Source organism: Boleophthalmus pectinirostris, unplaced genomic scaffold, assembly GCF_026225935.1.
Source record: "Boleophthalmus pectinirostris isolate CB_2022bp ecotype Guang Dong unplaced genomic scaffold, ASM2622593v1 HiC_scaffold_347, whole genome shotgun sequence".
In the NCBI taxonomy this organism is placed as follows: Eukaryota; Metazoa; Chordata; class Actinopteri; order Gobiiformes; family Gobiidae; genus Boleophthalmus; species Boleophthalmus pectinirostris.
This window is the reverse complement of record NW_026571329.1, coordinates 25,810-50,000: the sequence shown is the minus strand read 5'-3', so window position 1 is coordinate 50,000 and position 24,191 is coordinate 25,810. Positions and strand designations below refer to the sequence as shown.

Here is a 24,191-nt window from a genome sequence, read left to right as displayed (position 1 = left end):
TTTCTCAGGCTTTTAACAGAGTAGTGTAATGTGAACGCTTCGGTGACATGGGTGTTTACAAATGTATGCAGAGAGGCCCATACCTGGTCCATCAGAGGCTGACAGCGCAGGTGAATTCAGCTTCGGCCGCTTTGAGTTTGGAGGTCCCACATCCAGCAGGTTATCAGCCATGGTTGTATAGTTTCCAGCTGGGCGTGTTTGTTGTTTCAATTTCAATTCTTCCAGAAAGACGCTGCTCTATCAACTTTTGCACATTAGCAAGCTGACAGCATGCTAACGTGAGCTAACTGGCTAATAGCTTGATAATTGCCTGCTATGAGCTACGTTAGCCACTTCGTGCTGTGAGCCTTTCAAAAGAGATGCAATAGCGCCCCGCTTCGCCACCGCCATTCACCCCATGATAATCCAACACCCAACACCCACATTATCGTCGTTAAATAAAGCGAAATAAAATGCTCTCCATGTAAAAACTGAACGTCAAAATAACAATCCAAAGAGATCAAGTAAATTGATGCATTTTAGCGAGAAAAAAATCTAAATGTCTAAAGAAACCATTTTGCGTGACGTCAAATTTCTTCATGCAAAAATCCAACGGAGCTCTACAAAAATGCACAATTGCACAAAAATGCAGCTGGTCTGCAATAAAATTATAAAGCCACGACCAGTTGTCCGCCTGGTAAACAATACGGCTCCCGGACAGCGTCAGGGGCTGAATCGCCGCACTCTGAAGGGGAAATCAGATCTACGGAGCGTTTCTGCCCGACGACCACCGATCCCAGTCCCGTTTTTTCGCACAAAATGTCTCCGAGGCAACGTTAAGATTACAATGTGAGGCCAATGTCGGTGTCATATCGCGGAAAGGATGTCCAATTTCTACGTTAAAACCAGCGTTGGACCGAAATCCTAATTCCGAGCCACGACAAGATGGCGGCTGTTGATTCCTTCGATACAAAAAAGTTTTTTTTTCTTTTCCAGATCGACTGTGGAGGGGGAGGGGCCGCGCTATCACGCCCAACGTGAAAACCGCACCGCAACTAACCTCTGAGGGCGCTCCAACACCGTCAGAGGCTCAGCGACAACTCATTCATTTGGAAATGTAAAAGTATCATTTTAATTGCTTAAAATTATAATTTTCTAACCTATTTTTGGTAAGGAAGAATCACGTCCCAATAAAATGTAATTTAATAACTGCTGAAAAACACTGTTCCAGGTAATTATTGTAAAATGAAAATTTTATGTAAGCTGACAGTAATATTTCAAATGCAGTAGAATAATTACTCAAAAGGAATGTTATAGGTCTACGAGTCCAATTCCATTTTAAAAAGTGTAAAAGTCAAGCCCAAACATTTACATAATTTATTTTGAAAAATTGCTTCATCCTGTGTGCATAATATTTTTTGTGAGATTCAGATCTCAAAATCCACACCTCAAATAGACACACAGTTTTGTTTTACCGGTCTCTTTTCATTGTTTTTTTTTTTTTTTTGTTGTTGTTTTGGTTTGGTTTTTCTGTAAAATCTGACACATGCACACGTATATAAAAAAAATCATATGTGACATAATAATAATGAAATTATGTACAAACACTGAGTGCTTTGTGCAAATGTGTACATGTGTACAGATTATGATGTGCTGATAAATGATACACAAGTGATGTGCACAAAACATACATCTTACATGATTATGAACATAACTAAAACAATAATTATTTAAAGAAAAACAACTAATTTGTCCCAGTGTAAGTGAAAACAGGTTGATAGTATCAGCATTACAATGATACATGTGAAGCTCTTAACATTTTTTCCTTTATGTTTTTTTCTGAACTCCAGATAGCATTGAACTCAGTTTCTGTATTCATTGTCCCTTTTAAAAGCCTGCATCTCAACCGACAAGAAGTATATTTTAGCAAATACAATGGCTGCATATCTTCATAAATTAAGAATAAAACTAGAGAGTTACTACTGCTGTGATTGAGTTGTTACAATCAAAATTTGGGGTTGATCAATAAGGCCGCTAGCCCACTGATATACATCAGGCTGTAGATTTATCTTACATTTTATGGCTTAGTAGCAAGTGGAAAGGAATACACACATTATGTATATATATATATATATATATATATATATATATATATATATATATATATATATATATATATATATATATATATATATATATATATATATATATATATATATATATATATAAAATAGCAGATGTGCAATTGTTTGTTGTGAAAGATGTTTAGAAATGCTCTTACTTATATTTTATATCTTATACTTTGTACAGGAATCATTTTTGGAACCTGACTAAAAGCAAAATTTAGACTTCAAGTACTTGCCAGATATTTAGTAGAATTTGGTACCAGCTCAAAAATTTATTAATTTCCAATAATCTAAAAGGCACGGAGCATTTTAAAGCACAAATAAGACAATAATCTTTGATTAAAATAGCATTATGGCCAACATTTCTTATCCAGTTGGCTGCACAGTTGCTGTGGTTGGAACTCTCACCTCACAGCAAGAATTTCTTATGGGGAGGACAGGTTCTCCCCATGATCAAACCCAAACAATACACAAACTGTATAATCCACTCCATCTAAGGTACTGATGAAAGTTAGTTCAAGATCTGGAGATGGGTCCACCAGCACTGCACTATGGCAACCACTGCTATTGAGGAGATGCCCCAGTGGTATTGAAAGATGCAGAGGACAAATTTCTCAACGGGGAATAGTAAAATATATCTTAATCTTAATTTTCTGAATATTGAATACAAGTTTGTGGCTTCTAGTAAGGCCACAAATAAAAATCTTAATGAAGTGCATCAGGAGTAGGATTATTCTGTATACCCAAAAGCAAACCCAAAAGCATCTTTCTCCAACGTTGCATCTCTCCTCACAAAGGCAGAACTTGACATAATAACAATAAAAAGGCACCACAAAACAATTAGAAAGCACTCAAATTGGAGAGCACAATTTTGATATTCATATAGAAAAAGGTAAAGGTCTGCCCTCTGGCACCAAATTACACATGAAAGGCAGATGGTATTTTCAGAACCCATTGCACTTGTCATCATACACTGAACATACATGTTGATTGTCCCTTATAGCCCCAGTTAAAGTTATATCTAAAGTGCCTACCTGCTTCTGATTGTTCACCTATTTCTCTGAATAATCCCTTTTGATTTAGATTGTTCTTATGAGTGCATGTTCTGTCACTCAAAATGATCCCATCAAGAAAAAAAGTGGTTGGGAAATTTCTGTGCAACACCTGTGCTTCAACGTACTTTTGGCTAATAGACAATCTTTAATCTGTGCAGTTGCCATAAAGCATGTCTCGTCTTAATGAGACCTTTGCATGAAGGAATACTGAGTTGAGCATCATATCACAGAAAATACACACATTAATACTGCTTTATGTGATTCCCTCTTTCCTCCCATAGTTCCCTGCTCAGTTCAGCACTACACTGGCTCTAATAGTTTCTGCAATTATTTTCCCATAAGGTGAATAGTACTTTGATCATCTCAAACAATATATGGCACCATTATATACATTTTTCTTTAAGAAATACTTGCATTTAAAATAAACCATGACTAAGAAACCACAGCATACTCTGTAGCCTGCTTCATGAAAAAATCATGATGTTTAGACTTTGTTCAATATCTATATTCACTGTTTAAGTCCAGAAGGCACTTGATATTAAAACCATAAAGATGCAAAATGCCTCCCCTTTCCTCCAGAATTTGCTGTGCTCAACAGGTCTATTGCAATTCAGCATTGCTTCAAAAAGCTTAAGGACCTGCTCCTGCCACTATTCTCTGTCTGTGCCGAAGACATTGTGCCAGTGAGGGACAACCTGCTCACAGCTGCAGATTTTAAAGGGGATCAGCATTCATGTAGAAAAAGGCAAGTCCATCAAAGACGGGCATAACATTCCTCATTAAGTTTCGTTAGCTCATTGACCTCACCCTCCTCTTCATCCTCCTGCTGCAGCATTGCAGAAGGACGTGTATCCTGTTGTGATGGCAGTTCTGTTTCACTAGATTCTATGTCTGGTCCAGACTTAGAAGTCTCTGTTTCAGCGGATTTTTCAAGAAGCTGTGAAGGGTCCCTGTATCCTTCATCCCTCCACTCTGTTGGTTTATCTAGGGCTGTTTCAGGCCTTTCACTTAAATGTGGGAGTGGATAAACTGATAAAGATGGAGGTGATATGATTTTTGATGATGTACATGACGGTTCATGGCTGACATACATTCCAGCTATATGTTGGCACAGTGTCTCCCCACTTTTGGGGTAGAGAAAGGTCCTCATTTGTCCTTTGCCTTTAACATTCACAGTGCCTCTGTAGTCAAACTCGAGGCCCATTGAACTGAGTATGGCATGGCTCTCCTCGCTCACCTGCACACGACACTCCACACCTGTAGAGTCCATACGACTGGCGATGTTGACAGTGTCTCCCCAGATGTCATATAGAAGTTTTGTGGTGCCAATCACACCTGCTGTAAGTGGTCCATGGTTGTATCCGATGCGGAGTTTAAACCCAAAGCCCAACATGTTTTTGTTGAAGTCATCCAGAACCTTGATCATCTCAATGGCAAAATTGAAGAGTGCCATCAAATGAGTGTGAGGAGAGTCATCTTCATTTTCAGCCATCTGTCGAACATTCAGGCCTGATGCTGCCATGTAGGTAGCACCAATAGTTTTGATCTTTTCTACACTTTTAAATTCAGGTTTGCGAAGAAGCTCATCAAAGTCTCCTATTAGCTCATTAAGAACGCGGTAGCACTCTTTTCCACCTTCATAGCTTTCTTCATAGAACTCACTAAAGTTCACAATACTTGCAAATATCACTCCTACACTGTCGTGATTCTTGGAATAACTCTGAGTGACCTGTTGACACATAAATACAAGATAAATATAATTATAAAATTATATACACCGCAAGTGACCATAAATGATAACATATGAAAGACATATATTCAAACCTTAAGTTGGTCAGCAACATGAATAGGGATAATGTTTCCCAACAGCCACTCAGCCTGATCTCTCATCGTTTGAATTTTGTAGCGATGTTTGTCTGCTTCAACGTTTCCATGGTAATGCAGGCGGTAGCTAACTTCAAACTCTCGATTGAGGAACCAAACCAAAAGGAGCAGGAGAAAGAAGGCCAGGACTGCCTCATGGACAAGAGAAGCCAGAGGATTAAAGGGAAGATCTGGGTCTGCTGCAGGAGTCACAAAGGCCAAACCACCATCGTTTGTTGACAAATTAAGTCTAAAAAAGAAAAGAGAAGAAAAATGTATTATGATGAACAAATCAATGAACAGAGCTATGAGTGAAGGATGATTTATTAAAAGATCTAAATCATGCACAATATTATCAAAACTATGCCAAAATGCTGAACAATATTTTTGTGGTAAATCTATAATGCAATCTACGCAAAACAAACTCACCCATGATCTGTCAAACTGCTGTTACTGGAGCTGAAAGAAAAAAATAGAATAACTTGCACAAATGTATTTACACATCCTATATGCATAATACAATACTGCAGTTTACATTTTGTCACTTTTTCAAATTTTAGCAACTATCCTACCATTCTTATAGTAATAATAATAATACAAAAATAAACATTTTTCTCCAAACTTATTTGACCATGATGCAATAATGTATAGACATTACTCACCTGTGCAATGAGCTGTATACAAGCAGCAGGAGGGCAACCCCTGTAACAGTGGCCAGAACAGAGCGCATCCAGAAACTCAGCTGGCAGAAGTTACAGAACTGAATGATAGCCAGGATGGTGGCACAGCATAAGAAAATGATCACCTAGATATGACAGATATAACAGTCAATACATCATATCAAATGCTCTAAACACACAGAGGACAGAAGAGAACAGAAATAGTGGTTTACATGCACACTAAAAATCTAATCATTATCTGATTTCTAGAGTTATAACTGAAATGTTATGTAAACGGTTACATCAAGTGTAAGTAAACTTATTTCTTTCTGATTGTTCCAACAAGTGCAGGTCTTGACAAAGTAAATATTGCAAAAAGGTCAAACTAATGGGGCAAAGACAAAAATGGTTAAGATTGAAATTACTGAGTGATTTTCAAATTCAGTGCTCTGTATCAGTTACTCTAAATTCCTATAATAAACTGAGATATGTAGCCAGGTGTAAATTTAGATGATCAGATTTATTTTGTGTCTTAAAACACAAACAGAAAAAGAGCTCTAATTTTTGGGAAATCTGATTGTTGTCATTATCAGATTTTTGACTGGCCATAAATGTTCTCACTGGCACTACCACAACAGCAACATATGAATGGCTTCTTACTACAGATCATGCTCCCTTGCAGCAGGGCTTCATTTATTCTTAACTGTTTCTCTAACAATTAATAATCATCTTTACCTCTGCTTCAGACATGAAGCCAATAGGACTGGTAATGCAATTATGAGATGGGAAAACATGGAAGGAATGTTCTTAAAAAAACATGCTGCAGTCAGCCATTCAAAACTTGCAGGGGCATTTTTACATGTTTTTAAAACGGCATCTACAATATAAAGACTGCATTCAAGCTCATCACTGTACAAGCCTTATATCATAACATGTTAACATGTTCATCTATCGGCAGCTTGCATCAGACCACTGTTGTCTCAGACTGAAATCTATACTTTTCAACTGCATCTTACATCTTGCATTATGCAAGATGCAGTTTAAGGAGTTTCCACTAAACAACAGTTTTAGTAAAATTAAAATCTATTGGTGGTTTTCAGATTCTAGAATGCAATGTCATACTGCCAAATTAAATATTATTATTGACCTACACAGCTCAATATGGGGGATTACACAGAAATTCAAAGTCTTATTTAAGTTTTAATAGATTTTACTTAATCATGCCAAGTGGAAGGACCGTGGGTGTGTTTTACACATCTATACCTGAAGCGGGAGTTGTAGTGTGAAGTGGGACAGGACAGAGACTGCAGGAAGTGAAACCAGCACAGCTCCGACCACATGACGGGGGACCCACCCACAGACGGCAAGCAGCAGTGAGCGGGTGCAGCTCATCACCTCCTCCAGGTGGAATGCCATGCTGCACACAACAAGACAAGGATCAGACACTGAACATTCAGGCATCTTCATTTAAAGGCACGTGTGGAGGACAGGTACAGCACTGCAGTTACTCACTATGTCCCTGGATGATGGATGGGTCTAATGCAGGGAATATATTTCCTGTCAAACTCCAGTTTTGTAAAAAACTAAGTTAGTTTAATTATTAATTGATTGTATTAAGTAAATAGCGACAATTAATATACATTTCTAAACTATATTAGCAATTGAAAATGGTATCTCTTCATTTTGTTTGTAATAGTCTAGTTTGCATTTACTTAAAAAAAAAAAATTGGGGAAACCAGAGTGGGAATAACCTTGTAACCTGAATCTACACATTATCAGTCTGGGCTGGCTCTCTCTGAAAGTGATCAGAAAACATGGAACATCATTTGAATCTGATTGGTCGAAGCATAACAAGAGCAAAACAAGACCAAAAAAATCAAACCTTTGTTACATTCAGTTGAGAGAAAAGCACAGACATCAAAACACAATTAAGCGAACAAAATAATCCATATAGATGCTGAATAGGCTCAAGTGCGTGCTCTGTGATTGGTCCACCCACCCACTTAACCTCACAGTGGGCGCATGACAAGATGGATTCTCATCAGTTTGTGAACTCATAAAGGTTGCCAGAATCCATCTAGCAGCAAAGGTTAGGGGTCTTGACCCCAATAATGAAAATCGTGGTCGCATATACATAAAGCTGTAATGCATACATTTATAAACACGCAAGGTGAATTAGTATTATCATGATTTAAAATATTAGTTTTACGAAGTTATAACAAAGTAAGAAATATAAGACACTGTGACATTATTTAGAGATACCGTTAGCTCAGGCTGTGGCCTTACCGTATAGACAGCACCAGAGAGAGGAGCTCCAAGAGTCCAGCCAGTGGTGTGAGGGCGAGCGCAGCAGGAGCAGGAGGGCCCCTGGTGACCAGAGCCGGCAGGAAGCAGGCCAGGGTCAGGGCAAGGAAGAAGAAGCAGCTCAAGAGCACATCCAGAAATGAGCTGAAAGTAGAGCTGGCAAAGGTCTGCACCTGGACCTTATTTTTAACCTGATAGAGAATAAAGCTATTAGACAACCAGTTACTTCTTCACAGCTATAGCATTTATTGATGTTTCCTCATCAAGTTTAAGAATATCAAACAGGCACATGGAAACCATCAACATGACTTGATTCAGCAGTTGTAACAATTGTTAATTAAATAAAGTTTGTTAAGGTCAGGTTGAACATGTTTTAACTGTACTAGCAGACGTCTAACAGTAGAGGGCTGCAAGGCTGCAATATCACCAGAGGCACTATGGTCTTTGGTCTTATATAGAAAAGAGTTTGTGTACCTCCTCTTTGTAGCTGCTCCGGTAAGCTGTCTCCAAGGGTTTTTCAAGAAAGTTGAGACTGATCTTGTTGATTGGAGGTTTGAAAAAATAATCTTTCATCAAACTGATGAAACAGAACAAATGTTAGAAATACACAAATCAAAGTACAATACACTGTTTAAATCTTTTTTGGTAAATTAAATTACAATAGATGTAATATGTACAAAGGTTTATTTTATTGCTTTTCATTTATGCATCTAGTCCTAAGGGATGCATAATTACTTATCTAATGTAATTATTTGAAACTGCATGTTTAGTCTTATACCTGTCCTCTCTGATGACATCCACAAAGTGTGCATCACTCTTCTCTCTGAAGTTTTTGGCCCGTAGTTGGATGAGTGCGGAGTGGTCCATTCCGGTCCCAGTGGCCCCAGGCCCAGCAGCCATGCCCAGACTGGTGCCTGTACCTGTGCTGGAGCTGGTCTTCTTCTCCTTCTCCTGCAGCATGTCGCACAGAGAGCTCTGACTCGCTCGCACTGCATCCTCCAGTGGTGGACTCAGGAGGCCATTGACTGCTCTGGGACTGTGACCAGGGGGGAACTTTGGGTTACACAGAAAAAAAAAACACAATAATTTTTTTTTAAATAAAATACAAATAATTTAAAAATAAAAAATGTAGAAATGTAGAAAAAAAGTGCATTCTATTTACTTTAGCACCAGAGGTTTTGTTGTCATCCTTGCCCCCATTCAGTACAGCAACCTCATCATACTGATCTGCTGCAGAGGACAAAACTACACCACGGGATACATGCTGTGAGAAGGACACATAGAAATATGTAAATGACCAGAAAGTTTTTGTAGTATTGAGGCAAGGCAAAGAGACAAGAGATGGTCTCAGAAAAGTAAATAATCAAAATGTTAACTCACGCCAGTCCTGTCTGATAGTTGATGCAGAGCTAATGGATCAGCGGCCTGTGCTCCAGGAATGATGTCGGGAGCATGGCACTGAGGACGGGACAGCAAGTTAAAACCAGCAAAGTCTCCACTTGACAAACCCACATGAGAACATCCACACTGCATATCATGCTCCAATTTCCTCCCTGAGATCAGATATGTCTTTAGACCTACAAAAGACAGACAAAAGATAGATTAAATATGGTATACAAATCACCTCAAACATGCCTAGGTCTTTACATGTATTTGTTTCATTCCAGTCATTCATTGCTTCACACACACCAACACAGAGGTGGTAATGTAATCCTAGCTATTTGGCCCACTGTCTGTTTGCACATCAGCCCAGTGTGTTCACACTGGTGTGGGGCCAACAAGGAAATCCACAAACACTGGATTAGAGCTGTGGCCCGTTGCCAGCTGCTATCAGGCTATCCAAACACACTCTCACCTGGCTAACAGGCCACACTGTTCAAACAGCTAAATGTGCTAACCTTAGTGCAGCCATCACTTAAAGACTATGCAAAGCAATATCAGATTGCCTATGCTAAAGGTTCAGTATGAAATTCTAAAATGTTTATGTTTAATTTGTATTCTAACAAACTCTTAAAGTTGGCCGTTCCAGATTGTATATAAAATATCAAAACTGATATAGAGTATTGAGCCTTTCCTGTAGTACTGAAATCAAGTTTGAGTTCTATAATGGGTTTCTATAATTCCTTTTCATCGATTTACCAGTTTAGAGATGCACCCAGAGTAGTCCCATCCATATCACATGTTTTAGTGAGCATCTTGACTTATGACATACCAATAATGTCTTGATATCATGCTAACATCCAAATGCCATGCCTCTCAAGTATAATTGTTTTTTACATTTAAAAAGGTTTATCTACACTGCCAGTTTGACTGGATTGTGAATACTCTTGCAGACTTATGGTGAATGAAACTTACATTAGAAATGAAAGAGAAAAATGAGAGCTGTGTTCTTCCTGCATTCAGTCAGCACATGGGTGAACAAGGAGAAGATGAACAGAGAAGAGGGAAATGAAGGATAGATGGCAAAGGGCTGGAAGAGAGCTCTGAAGGTCACAGAGTTTAGCATGCCTCACATAACCCACATTCCTCCTGGACTTCCATTTTAGCTTTCTAACTTTATCTACACACCATGTTCTGATTCTCAAACAGGCCTTCAATAGTGGCCTGAAGGCAGATGCATGTATAACAAGTGAGACACCGTATTGGTTCATTTGGTGGGCAAGTTTGATGACACATTCAAAGAGACAACAGATCATGAATAATACAGAGTATATAAAAACTCCATTTACTATCTTAACTGCATTCATTCAAGGTGGTCCCTGAAGGCCAGAGCATTATACATGATCTTATTGATCTCTCTAAAGACTGCACTTTCAGATAAACACTGACACCACACCAGCACTCGAAAGTCAACTGCACAGCTCAATGATTTTTATTGATTGATATGCAGGCAATCTGGTTAGAGTAAGAGAGTTCAGTTAAGGACAATCACTACAAAAATTACAACAAATATTACATACCATACCAAGCCATTTCTTAAACAACTAATAATATTTAGGTGATATTCATTTCAGTGAATATCGTCCACCACACCCTTAAGTAGTACTACAACAACTACTATTGTTATGCTGAGATATACTTCTATACTGCTGAAACCCACACAAAACATAGTAAAAGTACCGTTCTTTTCTTTCACCACAACTAAACTGACAAGAAAAATCCAGTCATTCCCCCAACAAAGAAATTAAGACATGGTGGAGTTCAAAGGTCAAAACTGGGTAAATGGTTTATCTCGCGGTCCGTTGTATCTATGCAATAATCTGATTTGGACTTTGATAGATGCTCCTTCCTTACATGTATTTCCGGTGACTCATTGAGTGTGTGATAAAACTACTAATACTCCCATATGACGAACTTCTGTTTATCAAAAAAAACTTATGAAAAAGAATGAATGAGGAGAAGAACAGGAAGTGTGACAGGACTGCTACATTCCACATGTACATCCAAGAAGCAGACACACTGGATACACTGGATATTAGAAGACATTAAAGGTCTTATTATATAAAAGATTTACTTTTGTGAGCTTTAAGCCCTGTTACAATGCCATTACCTCCTCAAAAACATACCTGGAGTTCTCATTTGTTTTATTTACACATGTTTGAGTCATCCTGTAATATTAGTGTGTTTACATCTCTAAAACATTTTCACCTTGCGATTTGTAGTTTGGTAACTAAGAACGGCAATTCTAGGTCTGAAATCATCCAAATTATTCTAATGTAGGTGTATAGATTTAAAAACAGTGGAGCATTTCCTGTATTATCACATGACATCACAAGGTGCAACAGAATGTTTTCTGTTTGAGATGATTTATGTGTTAAACATGTGTGAAAGAAAAAAGCCAAAGGAATGTGGTGGTCTTGGTCTACCTTGTTTTTTGCATTATTATTGGGCTGCCAATGTGAGGGTATTGGTATATTGGCAGTTAGTTCAAGACCAGGAGCCAATAGATGAAACTCCCTCATGGTTAACAATTGAGCATAGTTTAGTTTCAGAAACATCTTTGAGATCAATTCTGTTTTCATCACCTAGGCCAATGGCCTCTCGAAGAGGGAAACACTTTATTCTATTAAACTCTGAGAAAATCTGGTTACAGATACGAAAATTCTGTGGACTTCCAAATACTTCAGTACATGCTCCTATATGGCATAACCACGCTTTCCAGCCTTCACTCACGGATGGGGTTTTTAGGGAATAGAGTCGTAAGGGTGTGAAATTCATAAAAGATCTGTATATAAACAAACAATTTTGTTCATTCGATCAATTACAAACAAAGTATATATTGCCTAAAACTCTTTTTTTTTTTAGATTTTTACAGTTAAGGAATTATGTTCGACAGAACATCCCGACTTTTGACTCCCTTCCTGTGGAGATTCCTCTGTTCAAGATTTTATTGGGCCCGCCAGAAGCTAAGAGTATAATCTCATCATTAGTTAAACTGTTTCAACATAATATTGCTCAACCTGCAATGACAATTAAACAAAAGTGGGAGGAGGATCTTAATATTAAAATCAAAGATGACATATGGAAACGGGCGTTAAATGATCTTCATTACTGTTCTATTAATGCCAGACTGCAGCTGATACAATTTAAAGTCATACATAGGCTGCATTATTCAAAAGTAAAGTTAAATAATTTTTTTCCTCAAACATCACCTCTCTGTGATAGGTGCAAGACAGTTAAAGGTACTCTTGCACATCAATTCTGGCTATGCCTAAAAATCCAAGATTTCTGGAGCTAAATATTTAAATGGTTCTCCCGTGTATTCAAGGTAACTATGGACCCTGATCCTGAAACAGCTCTTTTGGGGTTCTCTGCCATCTTGGAAAGTATGGGTCATGATGTCACCATAGTAGTAACTTACGGCATGGTGATAGCTAAACGATGTATTTTGAAACTCTGGAAATCAGATTCTCCACCCCAATTTGAAGCCTGGCTTAGAGAAATGATGGGAGTGCTGCATATTGAAAGACTGAGGTATGAGGTGTCAGGCAACCCTCAAAAATTTCAGAAGGTATGGAGACCCATTCTAGAGCATTTGAATCTGTAGTGGACCCCCCAAGAAGAAGGTGACAATGTTGTCATATTATGTAGCTGTGGACATTTTTATACTCTGTGATTTTTTTTGTATGAGTGTGCCCCATTGTGTGCTTGTGTGTTTTACATTTTTGTCTTTGTTTATTTATTTTATTTTGTTTTTATTTAAAGTCATACAGAATGTTAATTTAAATTCTGTTTATTTAATGTATGCGTGTGTATGTGTATATATGTATATGTATGTATGTATGTGTGTATATAATATATATATATATATATATATATATATATATATATATATATATATATATATATATATATATATATATATATATATATAGTATTATTATTACTATTATTTGGGAATGTTTGTTCTAAAAAATGAAAATGTGAATAAATAAAGTTATTAAAAAAAAAAACCATGTGTGAAAGAAACACAACTCCAACTATGTTTTATGATTATAATGATTATAAAAACATTATAACAAGATGAGAAAATAGCACCCTTTAACGTAATAACTTAATTATCTTGTAATATGTGCTGGAAACAACCATCAACATCTACTAATATGCTTCATACTGATCTGTTGTTTAATACTACTAATAATTAATTTACTTACATGTTTATTATTTTTTCAAAAACTATCATTGATTTAAAAAAAAAAAAAAAGAGAATGATTCATAAAAAAACATAAAATTCTGGTCTATGTTATAATATTGTTTCCTCATCAAAAATATGGAGTTTTATCTCTTCTTCTATCTAGCAGAAAATACACTGTTCCACTTTGTGATGTCATGTGCCATTACAGGAAGTGCCTCTCTGTGTTTTTAAAATCCAAACATAATCATTTTGAAGATTTCAGCCCAGGAATTGCCAGTCTATACCAAACTAATGGTAGTAGGTAGCTGTTAACTTTAACTACCGCTATCTGACAGTTGCCAAGGTGGAAGAGAGCATTTTGATCTTTGGTTACTCAGACATGTGTGAATGAAACAAAACACTCCAGGTATGTTTTTTTCTGAACATTCAAACATGGCTAAAATTTCACAAGAGTTCATTTTGTATAATATAGGACCATTAATGGATTACTGCGATTCTCTGTCTGTCCCATTCACTGTGTACATTTTTTAAGGATATTTGTTTTAACTGAACGTATTTCATGTAGAAAATACAAAACAAATGCATAACATGCATCATTTCAAAGTTCATGCGCCACATGCACTATCCTCTGGTAAGGCTCAGCCTTCCAGGTGTGGTACCAGTGGCATTGATAAGCTGAATCAAAAGCACTGCAGAAATCCTTGTCCTCACATAACTCACTTAATTATGGACAAAGGTTAGTGTACACTAACATGGTGTAAAGTTTAAGTAGAAAGACACAGCAATGATTAGTCTTACAACACAAAATAAACACAAAAGCCAATAATGGTGAATGTTTTTTTTTTTTAATAAAGCACAGTAAGGAACCATTCATACACATTCATGTTTATGTTGAGACTTGGATTCAATCCATCAACAGATCAGTGGTCAATCTATTTAGCAATAAAACTCAATAAAACCATTGATTACTATGATAAATAAAAATTTATGCGGTATGCAGTATACATATTATATCAATGCAATCCAGCCACACAGCACCCGCATTTTATAAGCAAGTTCATAAGACTCAGAGACAAGAGACGACCTCGAGTTCCTTCTCTGAGAGTCTGGGGACAGTTTCAGATTAAAAATGACATTTAAGAGAATGCCCAGAGGACATTCCCATCAGACACTGCACTTCCTCACAGATGACCTTTGAACTCCAGGTGGCTGGCTCTTCAACCTGATTAAAGCTATCCAGTGACCAAGTCAATGACACATGTGTGAACTACAGTATGTGCATCAAAATGCATGATGAAAATTATGCTACTGATAATTCATAATGGCAAAGTACAAATGCATTTGCCTGATAAAGCCATCCTAATCGCTTAATAGCGATTCCTGTATATGTAATATACAAGGAACTGGAGGGATGGGACTGTAGGGCAGCATACATCACCTACAACACAGAATAGTCCAAGTTGTGGAAATTATGGATAAACCAAATCAAGTGATTAATCCAGAGATCTTTGATGAAATTCTTTTAAAAAAGGTGCACTTTGAACAGAATACTTCAATTAAATATATAAATGATATCGCAATGCTTGTCAGAAAATTTTCAAAGTTCCTCAGTTATACCATAAAATTAATCGTATAGTGTATCAAATAAATCTTTTTCAACCATTTTCCTGTCTGTCTGGCTGTTGTTCACTTTCATCATTTACTTTCCTGACTCTTGCAGTTTTCTCCTCTGCCAGCAGTAGGTCTTGAGAACAGGCCTGTGCAGTACCAGATGCCTCCATATTTGGACACACTGATAGAGACCAGGGATGAGACTCCCATACAATCCTCCTTTAACTACCCCACCCCCTCATATGTCCTGGGACACTGTCCATCCCTTACAAATTATTTTACTGTTACTCTGCCTCCCTTTACAATCACTCTAAGGGAATTTGGTCATGAATTTTAAAGTGAGGTAATTATTTGAAATCAATTAAAAACAGGTCTAGATGGTTCAATTTCAAGCCATATAAAGCCATGTAAACTTCAAAAAGCTATCCTAAACAAATTGATTTAAATATTTGATTTATTTCTCAAGTTTCTACTAGGCATATGTGGCGTGTTTGTGACGCAATAACACTGTTACTGCTGCGTCACTCCTATAAACAAACACACAGCTTCAGCTGTAAAAGGAATTTTTCTGCTTGACTGCAAAAGGTTTGATATGACACAAATGCTTTTTACAGAGCACCAATATTTATCCAGGTGCAATATGAGAAGATTAAAGAATTATAATGAACTTGATTCTTAACAAAAGACGCAAATATGAAACTGGCACAATCTTTAAAAGATTGCTGTCCTCTTCACTAGTTATGTTTTTGAGTAATTGTAGGAATTGAAGTCAACCCTTACATTTATTAATACTGTACATGTACTGTAGTACTCCTCCCTCATGGCCTAGAGTGTGGGAAATCCTTGGGAAAGGGTCAGGACCAGAAAATATGCTGCTCTCTCTCCTTCTCGTCTTGTGCCTTGTCACACAACTCTCTCTTTCATGAACCACCAGGGACCAGTGCTTTACAAGCTGTTTGTGGTGAGGGCCTGCTACACTACAGTAAAGAGACTAAGTGCCGAAATTCTTGTGCTTAATGTTATAAAATTTGTTCTACTATTGTATTACTCTATTATGTATTCTCCTTATTGTAACATATAATGCTGCTTCGATAGTCACTATTACATTGCAGTCTTCATGTCAAGCCAAAAAGAACAGACCAAGAAGACTAAACATGTCACAAAACAATAAACAAACCTATCTTCAAAAGTGGCCTTGATTTAGCCATGGCCACTGCCTCTATTATGGGAACAATGACCTTAAATTAGCAATCCTATATTTTGATAAGGATCCTATTTTTACATTTTTACAAAGCAAGTCAATCAGTCGATGTATTCTATTTTTGATCTAATTTAAACACAAAAGGGTGAGCTGTGTTAATTAAAGGAACACCTCAATTATTTTTGGATTATGTGAGTAACAATAACCAAAAGGTATTATGGCATCCCATTAGAAATGTGCCAAGATGCTCCTCTAAGGTTGGATAAATTACCCATATATCTCCCACGTCTCACATAAATAACATCTTTACCACATTTATTATTTCTATCACCTGTACTCTGAACTTTATATCTATAAAACAGAGCCGGGAAACTCATGGATTTTTTTAACACACTTGAGGCTACGCTCCATTAATTATTCAGTACAGCCGTTTAACACCGCAGTAGCACACAGAGGTTGGCCTATAGGCAATGATACACAAGTTACCGTCAATTGAAGGAACAGAGAAAAAAGTTGTCAACAAAATCATTGTTTTGATGACTATGTTTACATGTTGCTCAATACGTCAAATAGGTCCCTATAAGAGATCTCAAATATGTTTAGAATTTTTGTTATTAGGGGTGGTTGATATTCTTAAAGAAATTATACAATTTCCTTAGAGACCAATTATCGATTCATTTTATCATGATTCATCTACATTATTAACTACAAAGCCTTTAATAAGGAACTAAACTAAAATCATCATCTTATGCTGCTGAGAGCTCACATTTCGTTGTGATTGGTTAAATCCCCTGTTACTCACTCAGGCAGTGAAGGAGGAGAAATAGAAAGAGCTGGTGAAGAGAAAGCTCTGTGATGAGATCTGCAATAGCACTGAATAATGATTCAATTTCAACAAAAATAATATTTTCACAGGAATGAGATCACAATCTTGATTTTGATCAGCAAAAACAGAACATATACTAAAATAAAAGAGATGCATGAGGAAGTTAAGCAGTAGTAGTCAATTTGCTACAACAAACTATTTGAAGAACAACAAGGACTGGTAAAACTTAAATTGAATATTCATAACTACCACTATTGAACAATGTATTGTAAAGTTGTTCAGACAGATCTACAGACACTGGCCTGGGTTGGGCTCTGTTATCAACACCCACCACACATACACACACAAAGAACTGTGACTCGACACATTCTTGAGCAACTGAAAAGTCAAACATTTGGTCAAATAGTTGGCAATAGGGGTGACAAAATACTTGTAGGTAAGGGTCAGAGGAACATTGCCTGTCATCATAGAAAGGTATGTGATTCAAGCAGAAAGATGATTAGTCTATCTTTCACAAATGTATCTACAGGTAACTATGGTCATAAATCAATACAATGACTGTGTGTGGTAATTTATATGTAGTCAAACAAAAAGCCTCATAAAAAAACAAGAAAAACAGAGCGTTTGATAAAGAAATGTTTTTTAAAATTATTAAAATAAGTAATCACCACTTTTACAGTAGCTTACAACACTCCCTTTGCATGCTCCAGCCTGGCGCCAAGGCAAACACTTTTCCTCTTTGACACAAAAGGCAAATATTGTCTGGCTCTGGTACCCTGACCGATTTGCTTTGGAGTATTTTGGCATGGTTATTTTTAATGGCGGTGTGTGTTTCAATGCTCTGGGCAAGGCTCCGGATCCAGGGGCAGGGGTCTGCTACAGAAGCAACCTACGTATTATTACATATGACGTATTATTAAATATTTTCTAAATATTTAAAATCAAAATCATGCCTGAATTATACTTTTTAATCCTAACTTTGATCTCAGTCATTCACAAAAAAGACAAAAAATAAATTAAACTTTTCTGGCACTTGTCTGCGCTTAAATACCATATTAAAGTTAAGGTATACTTTATTATCACCATAGGTAAATCTGTCCTTCCTTTAACCCATCCTTCGATGCTGCTGGGGCAACCTATCAGGAGCAGTGGGCGTGGCACTGGGGGACTATATCTACAGATCTTGAGCAAGGCCTGGTTGATGGGGAAAACCGCAGTGCCCAAAGGAAACCCACCCAGACAGAGAATTTGACAGGAGTTCGACCTGGAACCTTCTTGGTGTGAGACTATGTGCTGTGTAGGCAATTTATCATAATATAATTTATTTTCTGTTGCCTTGTTTTCAACTGAGCCTATGTTATCTCTTATCTAATCATCTCGCTGTGCTGTGTAGTCCCTCCTTAGCCAGTCTCTCAAGTCCAGCTGGACCTGAAGCCATAGAAAGCCAACATGCTTTGAAAGGCAATACCACATATGATCCACTTCAGACCCCTCAAGCATGGTTCGGACCCCTCAAATGACCATGGAAACACTTTCAAAACCAATGGAAATAGGCCACTGTAGCTACACACCAGTCCAAGGGCTTCCCACTGTTAGAAAACTGTATATATGATAATAGTGTTTAAACATTAAATGTACAATCTGATTGCAACAATTAAACTATCTGTTGTCTGGCACATACAGTAACAATGCCATGCATACTTGAACGCTTAATGTATTTGTCCAAGGTGTGACCGTCTCATACTTTGGTTGTTGTATCATATCTACAGGAATGACATAAGTTGTGCATCCAGTTTTATAATTTGTGTGTGTGTGTGCGTGTGTGTATGCGTGTGTGTGTGTGTGTGTGTGTGTGTGTGTGTGTGTGTGTGCGTGTGTGTGCGTATGTGTCACACTCCATTCCCAAAACGAGCTTGCATAACTTAATATGATTAAGTCTCTATAGAAAAGTCAAATCAAAAAGCTCACTAATCAAAAAGTTTACACCATCTTTAAAAAAAATTCTGTTTCTGTCAGTTAAGTGTCTGGAAGGAGAAAAATGATGGCACCAGTTAGAGCCCAATGCGAGTATGGCCTAACAATACAACAGACCTTCTCTATTCAGTGTTCACAAGAGAGCTAAGATTAGACGGCCCACCAGGAATTCCCTGTTGGAGAGATTACTGTCAATGATGCCGCTATAAGCCACTGTGAGCGCACAAAAATATTTCAAACATCCTTGGACATATTTCCTCTTTATATCATGACCCCTCTTCGTATCTCTTTCATCCTGCTGCCAATGTAACAAACACTTTCTCTGTGTAATTCAATCCCCCAAAATACCTGCCTCATGACAGTTAGGTCAGAAAGCTCTTCTCTCAACAGCAGTAACAACACAATGAAATGCAAACAAAGATATGAAAACCAGCACTTGTCAAATCACAATGCAAGAAACAAACAAACTGTGTTAGGACTGCCATATAATTGTGTTTTTGCTATTGCAACTGTTATAGGTATTTAGAAAATATTTCATGTTTTGTGCAGTCCTTGCCTTAATTTAATAAGTGCAACATACATCTCAAACTTATGACTACTGCACATGCACGATTTTTATCTTAATAAAAGCTACCAAATGCTTTGTAATCTCCAAACAATAAAAGACAAAAAGCTTTTTTACTTCCTGGTAATCTAATCTCTTGACCCTGTTGTCCAGTCTTCTGTTGGTAAATAAGTCTGACAGGAATAACTGGTCAGATAAGGTTTTAGAGCGTCTATGGATGCACTGACCCCATTTAACCCTGATGACCAAGCATTCATGCACACTAATGCAATCGTCCATTCTCCATCTCTGCATCATTACAGCACATCACGACAGCAGGTGAATAACTGAATAACTCATTAAGTATTAGTGAGTAAATTGTACATTTTTTCAAGCCATATTTGAAAAGAAATGCACACTGTAAGAAAAAGTTCATTAATAGAAAGGATAATAGAAAGATTTCTTTTAATGTTTTTGCTTGATATTACTACTCTTGATTATCAGGACAGGACTCAGATCTCTTGTGTATTACTTGGCTAGGCCCATAAGACATATACTTAAACACACATATATGATCAAAACTAGTAATAGCAGAATAGCTTACCTTTAATTTTCTCTACAGCTATCTGGCCAGCTCTTTCTGCCACCCTTCCATCTTCCCTTATGTAGCGATCATCCAGAAACTTTGCAGTAGCTTCAGACAGGTGAACTTTCCCTGCAACACCCAGCTGTTCCATAAGATTGGCCAGATTGACGTCATTGGACCACACATCAAATTTGATGCGCTTCATTCCCAGGATCCCGCACAGAACTGTCCCTGTATGCACTCCCACCCGCATGTTAACCGTCTCACACGTCTCCTGGCAGAACTGTTCGATCGCCTGGATCATGCCTAGTCCCATCTCCACACAGCAGTACGCATGATCTGGTTTGGGCTCGGGACATCCTGCCACACAGTAGTAACAGTCCCCCAAAGTGCTGATTTTCTCACAGCCCGTTAACTCACAGAGGCGATCAAAGCGGCCAAATAAATCATTGAGGAGACCCACTAAGGCTGGGGCTGACTTGTTTGCGGACATTTTAGTGAAGCCAACAATATCTGCAAAAAGGATGCTGACTGGCTCCATCCGTTTCATGTTGAAAGGTCTGAATATGATCTGACCTCGTGGTATGGAGGTCTTCTTACTTTTGTGATTGCTATGGTTTTTGGGGCTTATGGCACTTTGTGATTGTAATCCTGCAGCACCTCCTGCTCCCCCCACAGACACAGCAGAGGCAGAGCAGGCTCCAGAGGAATAACGTTTGCCTGAGTTTTCTCCACCCCCACCTTCATCATCTCCCTGTTTCATGAGCTCATCGGCCACCCGTCGGGGCATCACAGAGTGGATCATGCGCTCCTTCAGGGCTTTCTCCACCTCCAAATCCTTTCCGTGCATTATGGCTTGTCCCACTTTGAGGAAGGTGCTCCGAGAACGCACCTCTGACATGATGAAGAGATGGATACCAATGACATGTGCACAAAGGTGGAGCAGGGCTTTCCCTGGGCCCAACCAACGAAGTGTGTCCTCTTCAGTGTTGTCATATCCCCTCTGAAGGAAAGGTAACCATCCAAAGGCTTCAAACAGAACAGAGTAGAGGAGCCCCAAGAGCACAGACGCATAGAGGCGTACATGAAGGACACTGTAGAGCAGCAGCAGCACCTCCATGCAGAGAGAGAACGTGCCAACAGGTGAAATGCATGGCATTATTAGAGGCTTGGCTGACTGATAGGACGCATTACCACTGCCTGCCCACTCTAGCTCTGTATAACCTGCAGTCTGTGTTTGGGGAGCTAGAGTCATTGCAAATGTGACTGCAATAAGAAGCAGTGAGGTTTGGCTATAAAGCTGTGTGTATGGCTGGGTGAAGGTGAACACAAACAGGAGCACAAGAAGGACCAGGAAACAGGCAGTTGGGACAAGAAAGGCCATGGGGTTACATCGGTCATTATTGACCCCAAAATAAATGCCCCAGAGGACAGAGGATGCTGCCAGGTAAAAAAGGACATATCGAAAACGCCTCTGTGTCTGGGGAAAGCACCTCTCCTGGCATGCCTCCTCCAAGATGGGAGAATCAAATTTGGGGTCCCAGCACTGGGCAGCTGACCTCTCGAACAGTGGGGGTGCTTCTCTGTGCACTCTGGAGGCAGAGGTGACAGCATGTCTGGAGTCTGCTGAGCTGCAGCTGGAGGAGATGCTGTATTTATGGAGGTTAGGGTTGGTTTTACTCACAGCCTTATTGTCCCCAGCTCCTCTGCTGGCATCTGTCACTGACTCCTGACCATGCACGTGTGGTGCACTGTTGGTAATCCTCACAGTCACAGCACCATCCCCACTGGAGTCGCAGCTCACTTCCGTGCCGTGCATAAGAAGCTGCCGGTGTTGTTGCAGAGTGGCCATATTGACTGGTGTGACGCGGTAAAGGGGAGGCAGACGATGCGTTAAATATTAATAATATCTCCTGATGGCGCTCCGGCACTTACATGACTTGCGTGGGCGCCGTGTGTGCACGGGTGGCACGATGAAAGGAGTAGACAGGTTTGTTGGAACAATTACACTGCATGAATGGTAAGCACAGCACAGACGTCTTTGCTACGCACACAGCAGCCTGACCACTCACTCTCATAAGACGCACCGTTCCAGTTTCTTGAGCAGTTCATTATCTGGCCCCTGGTTTGCGTCACTACTCACATTACACGTACCCTTCTCCAAAGAGGCTCTGGTCTGAGCACAGCGTCTCTCCAGCTGTGGTAAAAACACTGTCATCACTCTTTCTGTCTCCTAAACTCAACATCCTTCTCGGAAAGCACAGCCTAGTGATGCAACTCAATTTTACGCCCTCATCAAGAAAGTCTTCTTCACTGGAACCGATCTCCTGTATGCAGCACGCGACGTCAGAAAATGTCCAGATGTTTTATTCCAATAAAGTCTTGATTGCATGGAAAGACAGCGCAATGATCCAGCGACTCATTCAATGAGCTACAGATGACTATCAACAGTTGGAGCTGCGCAGCAAGTGACACAAAAGTTGCACTGTCCTTAAGCTCTTGTTAAAGCGTCACTAGAAACACACTAAATTGCAGTGATGTGAAACACAGTCATGAATGTTGCAAAAAGCTATATTTTGTGTAGGTTATGTGCCAAAATGATTTTGCAGAAATACTCAAATTTGGTTTTCCTCTGAATTTGCCCAGCGTGGGCAACAGGGATTGCTTCAAATAACAGTGATGTCAATGCGCTTAAATGTTGAATCTAATGCCTTGCAGTTTTTACCATCTCTACTAATGCATGGCTCGATATGTCAAAGATTCCACAGCTGTATGTCCATGTGCGTATCGCATAATCGCCAATCCAAGAGCTCCTGCAAATATTAAAGTCTGCGGTGATCCGGAATCCAGTCCGAGATCCAGATCATAAAAGGCCTGACAGACAGGCCTATCCCCGCGGATCCAGCCCCGTCCTTTCCTGAACTCCCTCTCCGGATCTCCGGACTGTATTCCCTCTCTGCTTTCCAAAGTGGGGGTCGGGAGAGGTATGTGCTATTCAAAGACGCGCAAGCCAAAAAGAGAAGCGCAAAAAATACCATCCACTGTCCCAAATTAGAGTAGGTTTGCCTCTGCTGGGAGTGTCTGCAACTTGTTGCGCGCAGTTGGCAAAACATAGAGCTATGAGGAACAGCCTTGGTCGGAGCAGGCTGGTCTATAAATAGTGATGATCAAAACTCTTGCAATAACAGCACATAGCGCACCTCAATGGCATTTCATAAACTTTCTCAAACTCCATAAAAATGAAAACAAAACGGGCACAATTTGTTTGATTTAGTTTAAAAATGGTGGTAAACGACGTGCAAAACGTCACTGCCCCCTCCCCTTTCGTTTCCAAAATCTTCCCAACTTTTTTTCCCAGGCCGTATTTCCTGCGTTCAGAGTAGATCCAGTTAGGAGGCTCTGGTTATTTGGAAGACAGGCTAGATTTCCTCTCTTCTCATTCCCCAAGGAGCCAAGTCCTACAAAGTCTCCAGAGAAGAGAAGTAAAATCCAATTGAACGCACCTCTCGCACTGTCGAGGCTGTAGGCCTATTATTAAAGATATCTCCAGCACTTTGGCAGCTCCTTTGGTCTTGGCAGCACTAGTTTTTGCTGGCATGTATGAGTCCAACAAACACAAGACTGTGCGCTTTGGCTGTAGTGCGTCCTCTTCCGTCCGCCTCTGGTTGACTCCCTTTCGCCCGATACAACTTAGAGGGATTTGGGGGAACACACAGGAGCAGAAGCTCCTGGGTTTAGTGACTGTCCCTCCGTGTTATCCGAGTAAAATGCCTCCACGGCTGGGTCTGCTACCATCGCCGTGCTCGGTCGGAAATCCTCCCCCAGCTG

At 39.1% G+C, this 24,191-nt stretch overlaps 1 protein-coding gene across 1 annotated transcript; it reads right to left on the bottom strand.

Moving 5' to 3' along the window:
* Window positions 1–2,217: 2,217 nt before the first annotated feature.
* On the bottom strand, window positions 2,218–24,191 carry LOC110166178 (adenylate cyclase type 9-like). The gene is made up of 11 exons (XM_020931391.2): window positions 20,382–24,191; window positions 9,367–9,563; window positions 9,149–9,250; window positions 8,765–9,039; window positions 8,461–8,563; window positions 7,969–8,177; window positions 6,946–7,099; window positions 5,686–5,828; window positions 5,453–5,482; window positions 4,985–5,273; window positions 2,218–4,889 (listed from the first exon to the last, which is right to left on the bottom strand). The coding sequence occupies exons 1-11, from the start codon at window positions 22,213–22,215 to the stop codon at window positions 3,915–3,917; spliced, it is 4,311 nt and encodes a 1,436-aa protein (XP_020787050.1). The 5' UTR covers window positions 22,216–24,191; the 3' UTR covers window positions 2,218–3,914.